This window comes from Exophiala viscosa (assembly GCF_022695815.1).
Source record: "Exophiala viscosa unplaced genomic scaffold EDD37scaffold_15, whole genome shotgun sequence".
Classification (NCBI taxonomy): Eukaryota; Fungi; Ascomycota; class Eurotiomycetes; order Chaetothyriales; family Herpotrichiellaceae; genus Exophiala; species Exophiala viscosa.
In genome coordinates, this window is record NW_026944367.1 from 132,676 (window position 1) to 147,388 (window position 14,713).

At 51.5% G+C, this 14,713-nt stretch overlaps 4 protein-coding genes across 4 annotated transcripts; 1 reads left to right on the top strand and 3 right to left on the bottom strand.

Moving 5' to 3' along the window:
• Positions 1-468: 468 nt before the first annotated feature.
• Positions 469-2,474, bottom strand: EDD37DRAFT_192462 (uncharacterized protein). Its single transcript, XM_062810100.1, has 2 exons — positions 1,915-2,474; positions 469-1,865 (listed from the first exon to the last, which is right to left on the bottom strand). The coding sequence occupies exons 1-2, from the start codon at positions 1,986-1,988 to the stop codon at positions 701-703; spliced, it is 1,239 nt and encodes a 412-aa protein (XP_062665673.1). The 5' UTR covers positions 1,989-2,474; the 3' UTR covers positions 469-700.
• A 2,269-nt stretch (positions 2,475-4,743) lies between these two features.
• EDD37DRAFT_192571 (VHS domain-containing protein) lies at positions 4,744-7,186 on the bottom strand. The gene is made up of 3 exons (XM_062810101.1): positions 6,367-7,186; positions 6,047-6,319; positions 4,744-6,000 (listed from the first exon to the last, which is right to left on the bottom strand). The coding sequence occupies exons 1-3, from the start codon at positions 6,916-6,918 to the stop codon at positions 4,837-4,839; spliced, it is 1,989 nt and encodes a 662-aa protein (XP_062665674.1). The 5' UTR covers positions 6,919-7,186; the 3' UTR covers positions 4,744-4,836.
• Positions 7,187-7,379: 193 nt separating this feature from the next.
• EDD37DRAFT_570359 (mitogen-activated protein kinase) lies at positions 7,380-9,114 on the bottom strand (the record flags this gene model as incomplete). Its single annotated transcript, XM_062814272.1, has 3 exons — positions 7,380-8,571; positions 8,620-8,777; positions 8,827-9,114. 3 exons carry the CDS (start codon positions 9,112-9,114, stop codon positions 7,380-7,382), a joined length of 1,638 nt encoding a protein of 545 aa, XP_062665675.1.
• Positions 9,115-9,895: 781 nt separating this feature from the next.
• On the top strand, positions 9,896-14,594 carry EDD37DRAFT_642252 (transcription elongation factor SPT6). Its single transcript, XM_062817353.1, has 3 exons — positions 9,896-10,235; positions 10,286-14,117; positions 14,167-14,594. The coding sequence occupies exons 1-3, from the start codon at positions 10,068-10,070 to the stop codon at positions 14,427-14,429; spliced, it is 4,263 nt and encodes a 1,420-aa protein (XP_062665676.1). The 5' UTR covers positions 9,896-10,067; the 3' UTR covers positions 14,430-14,594.
• Positions 14,595-14,713: the final 119 nt, after the last annotated feature.

The window sequence follows — 14,713 nt, forward strand, 5'->3', positions numbered from 1 at the left end:
CTTGTGGACGTGACCTGTACCTTAGAACTTTGTGCCATTTTTTTTCAGTGTCGTCAACGTTGTGTACAATAACGTCGTCAAATATACCATACCAGTGTGCAGTATGCACATCTCATTATATCCACCCCATGTATCGTGTGCCCAAGCACCTCAAATGGCCAAATCCACAGATCAACGCCGTCAGAGAAAGCATCGAGCCGATCAAAAGTCATAATAAACTGTGTCACATGTGGTGATCTGTACCATATGTCGTCCTGTAAAAATAGCGGACTGGTACGACAAGGAAGGAAGGGCAACAGCCACTTTTTCTTCCCAGCCAATTAGAATGTAGGTTGCAAAATGCAAAGATGTCCACCAGGACGCCATGGCCGGGCAAAGCCCAGGCTCATTGGAGCAAAAAGCACCATGCAAGGCCTGCGAAAGCAGTGCCATGACAATGCGTCAGTGGAGGCATTGAGGACTCATGTCATCATGTACATGTTTCATGTCCATACCAGGCGTGACGACGCCAGGGGTGCCTTGTGCAGAACCAAACCGGTTGGATTGCGATCCACTAGAGGCAAGGCAGGTGGATGGTGTGGTGGACTCCATCATGGATACACACCGGATGTAGCCGTATGTGGCTTGTCGATCGTAGCCGATGTAAACTGAAAAATAAAACATGGTTGTGGCTCACTTTGAGCTCGGTCACCGAGCAGGTTTACTGCCGACCAGTGGTGGGAGTGACTGCTGCAGGACTTGTGCCATCTTCCCAGGACCCGTCCATGACGAAGTGGTCCCAGAACCCTTCGCCGGCAGGGGTGACTTGCCCTGATCCAAGAGCTGGAACGGAGAATCCGAAGCCCTTGCTCTCCTGGGAGAAGTTGAAGTCCAACCCCATGGTGGGTGGGTTGATATACTCAGCCGCTGGGGTGGGGGGCTGGTTAGAGTGCGAGGCAGCCGGGGTCGATCCTGTCGTGGTAGTTTCGGTCTTGTTGTCCGCGGCGTGCTCGAGAGCGGCGGGAGCCAAAGTGGCCGACATGCCCGGATAGGCGGAAGGATGGACAGGCATACCCTTGATGCCACCCTGTATATCGTTCCATGGATAGTATGGGTTCGACAGCAATTGATCAGAACCCTGCATGAGCATGGCGTAACTAGGGTTGTTCGAGTCGAAGCCGGGTGCGTGAGCGAGCATTTGCTGCGACTCGGGCGGCAACGAAGTAGTGAAAGGACCCATATCCTGCCACAGGGGTGGGAAGGAGCCGTTCGTAGCGGACTGAGTCTGTCTTATATACTCGGGGTCCGGCTTGGTGTCACCGGGCTGGATAGAAGCCGGTGTCGACATCCTACGCTGGTCCAGCATGGGCGGCGCGGATGTCTGCGGTGATGCCGAAGCTTGGTTATTTGGCACAGCGGCCATAGAATATGCTCTACCATGGTTGGAACGGTACCCCGGCTGATGAGGTGACTGGTAAGGTGCAGGTCGGTAAGATTGCTGAGGTGACTGAGCCACATTCTGAGGTGGTAACATTGGAGATGGGAACATATTCTGGTTCTGCGGGTACGGGCCGTTGGGGTATTGACCATAGGAATTCTGTACCATCTGTTCCATTGCGCTCCGCATTGCCACCTGGTTGGTTAAGTAGGCAGCTAGCCTTCGGTTGAAGTCGGTTGAACCTGTTTGCAGATGTGCTGTAAGACGACGGTACTGCATAGGCAAATCATCGTCCTCCTCTTCGTACATTTCTTCATTGATAACGTCTTGTTCGGTCACCCGTAAAGAACGACCAGTTCGACGTTTGTGAATTTCGGAAGCTCTTCGTGCTGACTCTACTCGAGCCTCTAAGCTTCTGTCACTTCTCCTCGAGGCTGCAATATATGCTCTGAGAGCAGTTAGCAATGGCCAGACAGCAGATGTTGTGTCCCGCTAACCTTTCCTGGTTCTCCTCATGTGTTCGCTCAGTTTTGATTGGCCTTGTAGGCGGTGTCGTCCTTACCGGAGGCATGTTGAGGTCGTGTGGGAGTTGTAAATGGTAGTGTGTACGGAAGAATCCTCGAACGCGTGGAGGTGAGGTGATATATCAACCCGCGGGTGCAACGGAAGTAATATGCAAGGAGTATATCGGTATAGCCGAGAGTCAAGTGTTGGGTGGCGCCTCGGTAAAGATTCGTTACGAAACTTGGGTAGATTGCTAGTCGTTGGGCGATTCGGTAGGAGGAAGTCGCAATACACGGTGTGGCAAGAGTATGAAAGCAAAAGTGTAACAGGAAGTGAAAAAGATGCCGGGATGGGTCAAGGGAGGGCCAGCATTAAGACAGTTTCTCTCACAAGAAGATACGAGGGGAGCTAGAAGGAGTTCGTACAGATCGCTTGGAAATATAACGGAAGAATAACAAAGTGGACACACTGGACCAGGAGATACCCTTTAGCGGCGATGGAGACAACGGTTCGGATTCAGGATGGGCAGGGACAATATTGGACTGAAGATCGCGGCAGAAGGTGGCTGAGGGGCCGTGGTATGCTGGTTCTGGTATTAGATTTGAGAGGGACTTCAGGCTGGGTGATCGTTGTGGTTGGCTGAGATGAACTCCAGCGGCAGATCACAATGCAGTAACGAGGGCAAGAAAGTCAAAAGGTCGCAAGGGTTGAAGGGATTTGGAAAAGGCATGGTCTCGATACGAACAACCCATTCGCCCTACCATCGACTTCCCGCGCATCGCAAGGTTTTCTGGCATCGCACACCATACTGAAAGAGGAAGGCCAGAAAAGGCAAGGGACTGTGCGAGGTGGATGGGGAAAGTGCTGCAGCCCAGGCGGCGATCATAGGCCGCCAGTGCGCTGAATCGATCCTGGCTGGCGCCATTCCCGTATACCTTTTCCGACGGCTGATTAGTCCGGAGAGCATATTTCCTGCGTACTTTCGAAAGGAATCACCTCCCGAGGAATCTCACCTTGCTCAGCGATAAGAAGTTGTAGCGTGGGCTGTGTGGGACACGCTATGAGTTCATTGTTCCGATCTCAAACCTGTAGATCTGAATCCCGAGACCCAAATGGTCAAAGAGATCGGTGGAATGGACTGCAAAAACTCGATCTCCGGAGGTGTCTATCTTGACCTCTTCAGTCGTAGTGCCAGATCTTAGCGCTGCCTGCCTCGGCTATCGTGGGGTGTCTCAACGGCCGCAAACCACTGACAGCTTTGGACGGTATGATGCAACAACCTAGGGGCACGATACTCGTACTGCTCGAATTCTCCATTCGTTGAATCTTCTATCGAGTAGCTCGCGATCCGCTGGGATGTTCCCTGATCTCAGAGCGGCAGAGCTTGTTTGAGATTCGCCAGCGGAGATATCTCCCATCAGACAACTCCTCCTTAACTGCCTGGTGGAACTACTAACATGCACGGTGCCTCCTCTTGAGATTTCTGGTCCGGGAGACCTTCGTGTCGGCAGTTTGTTAAAGCTGACTTCGAATTTTCGTACTGGAGGATAGAGCTGGCAGCATCATACTGCCCTGTGCAGAGTTGGGCCTCGGTCTCTGAATGTGTTTGAGGCTGTTCATTCGCTGCGCATAATAAATGCGTGTAGGCGGGTTCGAAAAGAATGTGGAGGCGACGGCGGAGAGGAGATCCACGTCTGGTTGAGAGAACGGAAGATGCCAGAAGTTAAGATTGTCTGAAGAAGAGGGAGGGCCGGATATGCTCAAGGATGACTCGTGTTCTATTCTGAAAATGCGGCAGATAGAGGAAGACGGATGAAACCGTGAGAGCAGGTCTGGTGAGATGCGAGACGATGATTTGTGCGCGGGAGATGCCCCGTTCAGATCTTGCAGAAAAGCATAAATGACATGGTAAAAGGGAAAAACAGCGTGGCAGCCACTGCCAGCTCAGAGATTCGACGGTGCAGGTGGTGGAAAGTTCCAAGATGCGCGCACGCCATGGTGCCCTTAGTGCTATCCCAGAACCTTAGTTGACTCGGCCCTTTAACCATCCGACCCTGACACACTGCACGATAACAGTAGAAATATTATTCCAAATGTTGTGAAAATCTTATATGGGTTCTGGTATGGTTTGGTTTGGTGTCCTATGGTGATGGTACTCCTGCTGTGGAAATCTCCAGCTTACCACAATTGAAGGTTTCTTCGTACAACATTGTCAGATCGTCCACTCTTTACAGATCACCCCTACCTCCCGCGGTGCCACCTTCGTATTTTTGCCATCCCACCACGAGTGCCTTTTTACCACCACTCCACTACTGCCTGCAATCCCACAGATTACAGCATGACTCGCACCTGGCACCAACCACAGCCCACGCTCAACTAACTTCCACCTGCTCGGCATCATCCCAGGGTGACGTCCATTCCCCTGGCATTATGCGAGATCGGATCTGAGGCCGGATCTGGTACCCGCCAGATCTGATGGGTGTTACCACGAATCATTTTGTCTGCATCACTTGCGATCGACCCTCACACGAAGCTATGACGAAGTGTTACGAGATGCAGCCTCATGGTTTCGTGTTCGCAAAATCTCCCTCTTCATCACAGCCTATGACGATCCTCCTGCCTCTTCAGTCCAAGTTCTCATACCCACACGTTCTTTGGAATCTTTACAAAGACGGCGTCCACAAGAGCAGGCACAGACATAGACTATTCGGGAACGGATGGGGAAGGTGACAACCGCATCTTGAGGTTCAACTTTGGCATATATGGGGGTTGCTCGGACCATAACTCCGGGTGCTGAACCTCCTGGCTTCCAGAGGGGGTGCCCAGCTGCGCCGGAAGTGGCTGCACAAGATTTCAAAATGGCCCGCGCGTAATGCTTCCCAGTACCAGCTGTCCGGTCGGATCCAGCTGCCGCACTAACTAATCCCCAGCGACGGGACCGTGCCCTGCTGTTCCTGTGCCTGCCCCTTTAGTTCGTAAGATACCTTGAACCTCATCTTCACCACGTTGCCTTTCCCGGGAGGAACTCCATTCAGAAGGACTTCCTGTTGGATGGCGTTTCGTGCTTTGGGAGACATCTCGCGACCGGTTTGTGGTTTGAGTTGCAGTGAATAGCTCTTCTCCACGGCTACTTGAAAATGCAGGTTTGTAATGTGTGAATTTGTCATGTTCGAAAACCGAGCAGTAATGAGGATGTATGATGCGCCTGCCGGCCGTCGTGGTTCGAACTCGATTTCCACGTCCGAAGAAAGCACTTTGACGGTTGAGGTCTCTGGTAAGGACGACTCAAACGTCCATTCGTCATCGCCCTGTGCGCCAGCAGGAGCAGTAGATGGCTTGGACATTGCAGCCAGAGGCTGCGACTTGGCCTGTAATGTGTTGGCCTGTTTTGAAGGCGTCGCCGGCCGAGAGCTCGATGAAATTAAAGACGCAAATGGGTCGACAGACACTTGACTCTGCGCCCGCTGCTGCTGCACCGGCGGTGCAGGAGTTGTAGGTTTTGACATTGGTGAGGCGCTGTTGAGGGATGCAAAAGCATCGTAGTTTGCTTTTGACAGGGCTTGAGGGAACGCTGACTGACTTGGAGGCGGACTAGATGGATTTCCAAATATCGAACCAGAAGGAGCTGTGAAAGTGGTGTTGTTGTTGGAACCAAGTGATATGGCGCCCACAGTTCCTGAACCTGATCCATTGTCCCCTATTGATAAGCCCAGCAGATCATCCTCGACTGTTCTATGTTGTGATGGTGTCGATTGTGTTGCAATTCCTTCATCAAGTAGGGAGAGAGAGCCATTGGCAGAGGACTCCACGGGTGCACCAGTGGGCTCCGGGTCGAAATCAATTAGTGATAGCTCATTCGCTGCGTTTTTGCCAACTCCTGTCGTCGTGCCCAGTGTGCCCTTTGCAATCTTGTTGGCAGCTTCGACGTTCCCTGCTTTCATCAGCTTATATCTCTCGATCGTCCGATGTATGCTGTCGTTGATCTCGAGCAGTTTGGCAACCGCTTCAGCATCATCCGATTCCTCTTCACACATTTTCTGGATCTTAGGGTGAGCGCTTTGGAGTGCTGAAACGAGTTCCTATTCACGGTCAGTGGATAGACTGCGTCGTACATGTGTATCATACTTCGAAGACGTCCCCGTCGCCAATCTTGTCGCCCTCTTTGTGACTCTGAAGCATGTCTTCGAGAATCCTGGCCTTTTGCTGTACTTTAGCAACTTCTTCAGCAGCCTTTGCACGGTAGTCTGTCTTATGTCGGGTATCGTAGCCGGCCATCACTTTCATGAGGCGGTTCGCTTCTTGCAAGTCTTGAGGCCTCCCTCTCCGGATGAGTTCCTGGAGTTTCGCAGACTGCGCCGCTCGCTCCTCTTCCTCCATTTCTTCCGCAGACTGAAGATTCTGGATCATGTCAGCGTGATTCCGCTTCGGAGGTATTTCGATCTTACATCACTAGGATTCAGAACGGCGGCATCTTCACTACGGATTTCCGGAAACATGTAGCCTTTGTATAGCAGCAGCCGGTGCATATCCCTTATATAGCCCAAGTCTTCCTTGTATCTCGATGTTTGACATATCGTTTGCCGCCATTCTTCTATAGCTTCCAAGATCTTGCTTTGAACGCGGCTTGGCCGTAAGGGAGGTCGCTCAGGGAATCGTCGTACCAGTTCGTTGAGGAATTCCTTGGTGCTAATCTGTAACTGAAATGGGTATCCGCAGTTCTTGACACAATTGTCGAGTAAGGATAGTGCGAGGAGAGAGACATTGGGATTGCGGTGGTTGATGAGTTGTACGATTGTGACTGCCGCCTCACGCGGCGCATTGCCCTTCTTAGAGTTGATCAGATCAACAATCTCGAGGTTAAGGGCTAGATTGGGTTCGAGATTGGCGATTGGGTCGCAGGCATTGTATATAAACCGCTGCAGCGTCGATCGAGGAGGGGAGAAGCCGTCGAACTGATATTGACCCCTTGAGGCCATCCTTGCCGAAGCCGCTTCCATGTTGACGCAGACTGCGCGGAAACAGCTTCGCTTGTGACGGTCTGTTGGTGAAAGTGCAAATGGCAGCCGCTGTTCAGGACTCTGATGTGAGTTCGGACGAAGTCCTTGCAGCCCGCGTGAGCATTGCTGTTCTGACAGAGTCCAGGTTGTCTCTTGGCGGCGCCTGCTCAGGAAGTCTTTAGATGATTACCGTGTCGGGACAGACTGAGGGGCCGGAACCTACAGCCTTGCGCGGGGATAGCCGCCGCCTGGGTCAAACCATATTGAACCAAGAAAATACAATTGCAAAGAGATGGGTATGAAGAGTCCAAAATCTACAGTTCCGAATCCTAGAAAATGCACAAATGCATGATGTACGCCTCGACAAATGCTACAACCCGAATGCCATGTCTCCTTTCTGATTCGAGTATGAAGATTCACGCTCACTCTCAAAACAATCTCAAAAAATGTGACTGGTCATATCACCTCACTCGCCGCGGACTAGACATTTCTGCAGATTTCGATGCTGGTGGCACTGGTAAGTCCTTCATCGGCGGTGGTGGAAGAGGCCCATTTGGTGGCGGCGGTCGCATGGAAAGCGCAGGACTCGACAATGGGTTTCTGTTGCTCAATAATGAGCCACTGCTACTAGTCCTTGGTGGAAACATCGGTCGTTGAGTGGGCTCGATAGCCGAAGCTGGTTCTGGAATGTTGTCCCGCTCACTGAAAGCCAGACGATTGGCACGACTGGATAGGCCATTAGGAGAGTCTCGTGTCTCCAATGAAAGGTGCTGTAAAGACAAAGGAGGAGGCGGAGATCTCTCTGCTATGCCCGTGGGGGTCTGTTGCGGTTGTTGACCGGCAAATTGAGGCGCGGCAACTGTTATGTTGCCAGAGGTGGGACTAGCATAACGTCGAGCAGTCACTGGAGTGCCTCGAGCATCGCTTGTGAACGAGGAAGTTGAAGCAGCAGAAGTTGCGTAGGAGGCGTCCGAGCTGGTACCGTCGCTCTTGAGTGATTTCGGAGCTGGGGGTGCGAGATATGATTTTCGATTATGCCTCTCCATCATTGAAACAGCCCAATCCTGTAGATCCACGGGTGTCCGTTTTGCCGCTTGCAGAAAGTTGTCTCTATCGTAAAGCTCTCTGGGAGTCGGTCTCTCATCCGGACTCTTCAGAAGACATTTAGCGACGAAATCTTCCAGAATGCTGGGGAAAGCTTCGCTCTTGGGAAGCTTGGGAGCCGGCTCATGGACAATCTGCTGCAACAGATCGAGAATGCCCATAGGTCCCGCACTGGCTCTGTCTCCTGCAGCAGAGTCGCTAGAGTCAAACGGAAATCTTCCGATTGCGAGTTCCATTACGGTCAGGCCTACACTCCAAACATCTGATTTGATCGAGTAGGCTCCTCCTTGAATCCGTTCGGGCGCCATGTAAGTTGAGGTACCGACAAAGGTATTGGCGACCGAGTTAACGGTCTCGGTAGCGACACCAAAATCGCATAGTTTGATCATGCCTCGAGAGTTGACCAGAACGTTCGATGGCTTGATATCACGATGCATTATGCGGTGTGCTTCGTAGAGGTATACAAGACCTCCGAGTATAGATTCGGTGATCTTCCCAAGCACATCCACCCGGATAGGCCCGAAGTCTTTAGATATGCGATCCAGTGAGCTGCAGATTGTCAGCGCTGCGGTCAACTTTTGCCAGGACAGCACTCACCCGCAATCCATATATTCCATACAGAGCACAATATCTCGAGCCTCATTCTGGAACGCTCCATAGAACGTAATCACATACGGAGAGCTGCAATCATGTCCCACTTGTAATTCTCTCACAATCTGCTTGCGAACATTTTCTTTGGCGTCGACCCTGATGATCTGGTTTTACTTAGCATTCGCCGGTGATAGTGAGACCCTCTGTACGAACCTTTCTCGCCATGATAACCTTGGTCGACGCATGCATGACCTTACTGACTGTACCGCCATTGCCGGCGCCCAACTCTTTGAGGACAACCAAGTCCTCGCTTCTCAGGTCGAGCTTGAACTCCAATCCGATCTCTAGTGTATCTGTCCGGTCACTTTCGGTATTGCCCAGAGCCCCCGGTATTTGTGAGTCCCCTTCCGAAGGGTTGGCTGCCCTTGGAGGAGGAGCACTCAACGCCAGACCTTTCACATTCTTTCTCTTCAGAGTTCTGGCCTTGAACTGGTCGGACATATTGTCGGTTAAGGGTCAGGTGTCCACCCGAACTCGTCTCGCTGAAGACGTCTCGGTATCGATGTCGAAAATGAAGGCTCCAGCCGGGCGCAGGAGGCTGAGTTGAATCTGCGAGCACGGGTATATGCAGAATATTGGAACGGGCGGCTATTTTGAGACCCCAAGCACGATGACGACCCGATCCATTAGGCGCCTAAAACGAGGTGGTTGACCAGTGGGAGAAAGGTCAGAAGCAGCTGTCACGGCTGCTTGACTAGGGAACAAAGACTGGCATGTGTCAACCAAGCATGAAGGCTGCAGGTGCAATCGTGGTCTTGCGAAAGAAGTTGGCTGCAGGAGTTTGCAGGTGAGTTGGTCCCTGGTTGAAGATCGAATGTGAAACTGGAGACAGGGGCGGTTACGCAGTGCTCAAAGGGACGATAACGGCGCGGTATTGATGTCTGAAAGCAGAACAAGGGGAGCTTTTCGTCAATGGTTCATCTCATAGGTAGATGTAGCTTCTGATGGTACACCAATAAATGGTTAGATGAAGATTCAAGCGAAAGTGCCTAGTCAGTCGTTGGCATTTCCAGCATCACCGTAGGTCCGCAGTCTGGACACTGCATACGTGTATGAAATGGATACCCCGCAGGCCGGACGACGCGATCAGAAGCCCAGAAGCCCTGAAGTTTTAGGTAAGCATCCCTGAAACCTACTCATAAGCGGTCCACTTTTTTTACTACGGTGAAGTATTTAGTATGTTTGCGTGACTGTCCAGTTGGGCTCACATTTTTCGGGGAAGGAAACAGTCGCCGCACCGCAGTTCGCAGTTCGGCCCTTCAACATTGCTTCACCTACAACTGACTGCGAAATTGGTGCCTGTGGACAGCAAACGAAGGTAGCAATTCGCGTTGCTGTACTTACCCTTCCATCCTCCTCCTTTCATATCTCTAACCACTGCAAGCCTTGTCAACATGGATAGGCTCATCGACGACCGCGCAATACAGGACGATGAAGAGGACGATGAATCCTTCGACGAGGAAACTGGTGAAGTGACAAAGAAGGCCAACGGAGCAAACGGTCGCTTCGACGACTCATCTGAGGAGGAGGAAGACGACGATGACGAGGAAGCAGCTGCAGAGGTAAGATTCTACGTCTGGCGCAAGGGCATCTCACCTAACACCTCCTCCAGGTTGCAAAAGGTTTCATCGTCGATGAGGACGAGGAAGAAGAAGAAGCCCGCCGAGAACGAAGACGAGATCGGAAGAAGCGCCGGCGCGAAGAACGCGAAGACGAAGGCTTAGATGAGGAAGATCTTGAACTCATTGGATTAAAACCTGCGGAGGAAGCACCCGAACCAAAATTCAAGCGACTGAAGCGTGGGCCCCGTGAAGACCGCGATAGGCAGCAAGTCGGTGTCAATGATATTTTTGGCCACTCGGACGATGAGGAAGAGGCTGTTGACTACAACCGACGAAGCCGTCCAGACCGTCGTGGTCTACAGGACGAGTTCGATGACTTTATCGAGGAAGACGTGTTCTCCGACGACGAACAACAACGGCAGCGAGAAGATGAAGAGGTCGCTCGGCCGAACCGTCGTGGTCTTCCAGATCTAGGTATCGCAGACGTCGCAGGTCTCGATGAAGCTGCCCTGGAGGACTTCCGCGCAGCTTTCGGTGATGGCACCGACTACGATTTCGCTCTCGAGAAAGAGGATGAAGCCGATGAGGAAGAAGCTCAGAAGGACAAACACTTGGACCTCAAGGATGTCTTTGAACCATCGCAGTTGGCCGAGAAGATGTTGACAGATGAAGATAATGCGATACGCTACACTGATGAACCTGAACGACATCAACTTGCACGCAAACCCTACCGCCACGTCGAGCTCACCGAGGATGAATTCAAAGATGAAGCTGCGTGGATCTCCAATCTCATGCTTCCGGGCAAACAATTCACCTCCGATCTCCATGAACCATTCAGACGGTCGATTGCGCATGTTCTGGAGTTCCTAGTCCGAGACGACTATGAGGTTCCATTCATATTCCAGAACCGAAAAGACTATCTTCTTCACGTTGTCAACAAAGTCGTTGGGAGAGAGGAGGACGGGACGCCGCGCACAGTAGCAGACGCCACCAGACTCCTCGTTCAACGCGACCTATGGCAGATTTTCGAACACGACCTCAAGTATCGTGCAATTGTCGAAAAGCGACAAGCACTGCAAAAGACATACCAGGACTTGAAGTCGGCCAGTGTTTCTAATGATACCATGTTTGAAAAGATGCTTCCAATGGCAGCCACAATGGAAGAGCTGCAGGACCTACAGGACTACCTCTACTTCGAGTACGCCTCACAATTGAAGGACTTGGCGTTGACATCTAACGGCGAGACTAATGGCATCAATATGTCCCAAAAGAAAGCCACGACGAAGACTGTTTACGAGGAGATTCGCACGTCGAAAGCCTTTGGTCTTGTTCGAGCTTTTGGTATTACTGCTGATGCTTTCGCGCAAAACGCAGCTCGAGAAGGCGTCCGGACTTACACAGAAGATCCAAGTGACAGTCCGGAAAATCTTGCAGGTACATTTATCGACGAAGAGTTCTCGACGACCACGAAAGTCCTTAAAGCCGCCAAATCAATGTTCACCGAGGAGCTTGTCATGAGTCCGAGGTTCCGCGGGCTCGTCAGGAAAACTACCTACCTTGATGGAGTTATTGACTGCCATCGAACTGAGAAAGGACTGCGAAAAATTGACGAGCAACACCCTTACTACGAATTCAAATATCTGAGGAATCAGGACTTTGCGTCATTCGTGCAAACACCTGATCTCTTCTTGAAGATGCTAAAGGCCGAAGAAGAAGGTTTAGTCGAGATCAGGGTGAGACTTCAAACCCCGGAGAATTTCAAGAAACAGTTACACAAGCATATCGAGACGGACAACTATTCCACTATCGCGGACTCCTGGAATGCGGAACGTCGCGATGTTGTATCCGTTGCTGTGGACAAAGTGATGAAGCTCATGGGCCGACTCGTCAAAGAAAACTTGAAAGACTCGTGTGAGAACACCATAGGTATCGAGTGCCGAGAGGAATTCAGCCAGCGGCTTGATCAAGCTCCATATCAGCCCAAAGGCATGAGAAAAGGCACGACTTCTCGCGTCTTGGCACTTACCAATGGAGGAGGTACACCTGGTCGCGACCATATTTACTGGTCGTATGTCTCCGACGATGGCAGAGTACTTGAGCATGGCCGGTTTAAGGAACTTGGCCCTGGTGATCAAGAACGAAACCTCCCAGATGGTAAGGATGTGGAGGCACTGGTCGAGGTCATCCGCCGGAGGGAGCCAGAGGTCATTGCCGTTTCAGGCTTCTCGCCCGACACTCGCAAACTCCAGTCCAACCTCAGCACCCTGATCAAGAATCATGATCTGCGCGGCCCTACCTACACCGATGACGACGATCGAGACCGAAGTGATTTCTTAGACGTCATCTTGGTGAATGATGAGGTTGCACGTTTGTACCACACCAGCGACCGTGCGAAAGCTGAGCATCCGGGACTTCCACCTTTGGCGCTATACTGTGTGGCCCTTGCGAAGTACTTGCAAGACCCTCTGAAGGAGTATGCTGCTCTAGGACGCGATCTTGTCTCAGTCAGCTTTCATCCGGCTCAAAACCTTCTTCCCCAAGACAAGCTGTTGAAGAAGCTAGAGATGGCGCTTGTGGACATTGTTAACATGGTCGGAGTCGACATTAACGAAGCTGCTACTGACAGCGCTATCGCGAATCTCCTGCCTTATGTCGCTGGCCTTGGCCCCCGAAAAGCTTCACATGTTCTCAAAGTCATCAACCTCAACGGTGGCTATGTCAGCACCCGTGAGGACCTTCTTGGAGTTAACGAGAACCATCCCGCCATGGGATTTAAGGTCTGGAGTAATGCTGCATCGACTTTGCACATTCACTTCGACATGCAGGAGCCTACGGCTGAATATCTGGACAACACTCGTGTCCATCCTGAAGATTACGACATTGCCCGCAAGATGGCAGCCGATGCTCTCGAGCTTGACGAAGAAGACATCGAAGCCGAAAGACATGAAGGTGGGCCGGGAGCTATTGTCCGCCGACTGATTCGGGAAGAAGCTCAAGAACGTGTCAATGATTTGGTCCTCGAAGAATACGCGGAGCAGCTGGAGAAGAATCTGAATGCGAAGAAACGTACTACCCTGGAAAACATCAGAGCTGAACTCAACGAGCCCTACGAGGAGTTGAGAAATCCTTTCCGCACCGCTCTTGGTGAGTCCGAGGTCTTCACTATGCTTACAGGCGAGACGAGAGAGTCCCTACAGAAGGGCATGAACATTCCTATGACCTTGAAGCGGGTGACCGACATGAATGTCGAGGGCAAACTCGACTGCGGACTGGATGCCTTAGTAGAAGATGGCCAGTGGGCGGACAGCGGCATCTCTCCGAAGCAGTTGTACACCATTCATCAGACTGTGCCGGCACATATTACCTCGATCAACCGCAAAGATTTCGTTGTAACTGTCAGTCTACGGGAAGATCAAATCAAGAGACCTTTCAAGAGGTACAACCACAGTGACCGCAGTTACAACGAATGGGATGACCGTGAAGAGGCCGCAGACAAGAAAATGGTGGAGCAAAAGACTGAATCAGGTGGAAGGGTGACCCGTGTCATCAAGCACCCGCTGTTCCGACCGTTCAATGCCAAGCAGGCGGAAGAGTACTTGGGTAGTCAGAACCGTGGTGATGTGGTGATTCGTCCGTCGTCGAAAGGAACGGATCATCTTGCAGTGACTTGGAAAGTGGCTGACGGGATATTTCAACATATCGATGTGCTCGAACTCGATAAGGAGAACGAGTTCTCGTTGGGTAGGACCCTGAGGATCGGTGGACGCTACAATTACTCCGACTTGGACGAACTGATAGTGCTGCACGTCAAGGCCATGGCTCGAAAAGTGGACGAGATGTGCGGCAACGAGAAGTTCCAGGACAAGTCCAAGGCTGCATTAGGTGAGTATTCCACGACGAAAAAATTGTGCACTTGCTAACTATCGTGCAGAGGAGTGGTTGACCACCTATACCAACGCCAACCCCAAACGATCCATGTACCAATTCTGCATCAACCGCGAGCGGCCGGGACAGTTCCATCTTGTGTTTAAAGCTGGTCAAAAGGCCAAGCTGATGGATTGGAGTGTGAGGGTGATTCCTCAGGGGTTTGAACTGATGAAGACGCCTTATCCTTCCATGAGGGACTTGTGTAATGGCTTCAAGCTGATTTTCCAGAACATGCATGATTCTGCGGCATTGGGCAGACGAAGATAGCGATAGCACGGGTTGCACTTCCTGAGGAATTGTATCACTTAGCAGGGCAGAATAAAAGTCATTGACCATCACTTCTACCTTGCTTTTCCGTAGTGGTCTGATATAGTGATGTCGTCCTCCATCCAGACTCCAATTGCATTAGAGCTTGTAGTCGACGCGTCCACCTTTGTCATATAGGCCTGATGTTACGATATAGTGATGATGACCGCCTCCTCAATAGGCAACTCACATCGGCGCTGAGGACGAAGCTCTTCTCCGCATGAATGAAGAAATCGCTGTCGATG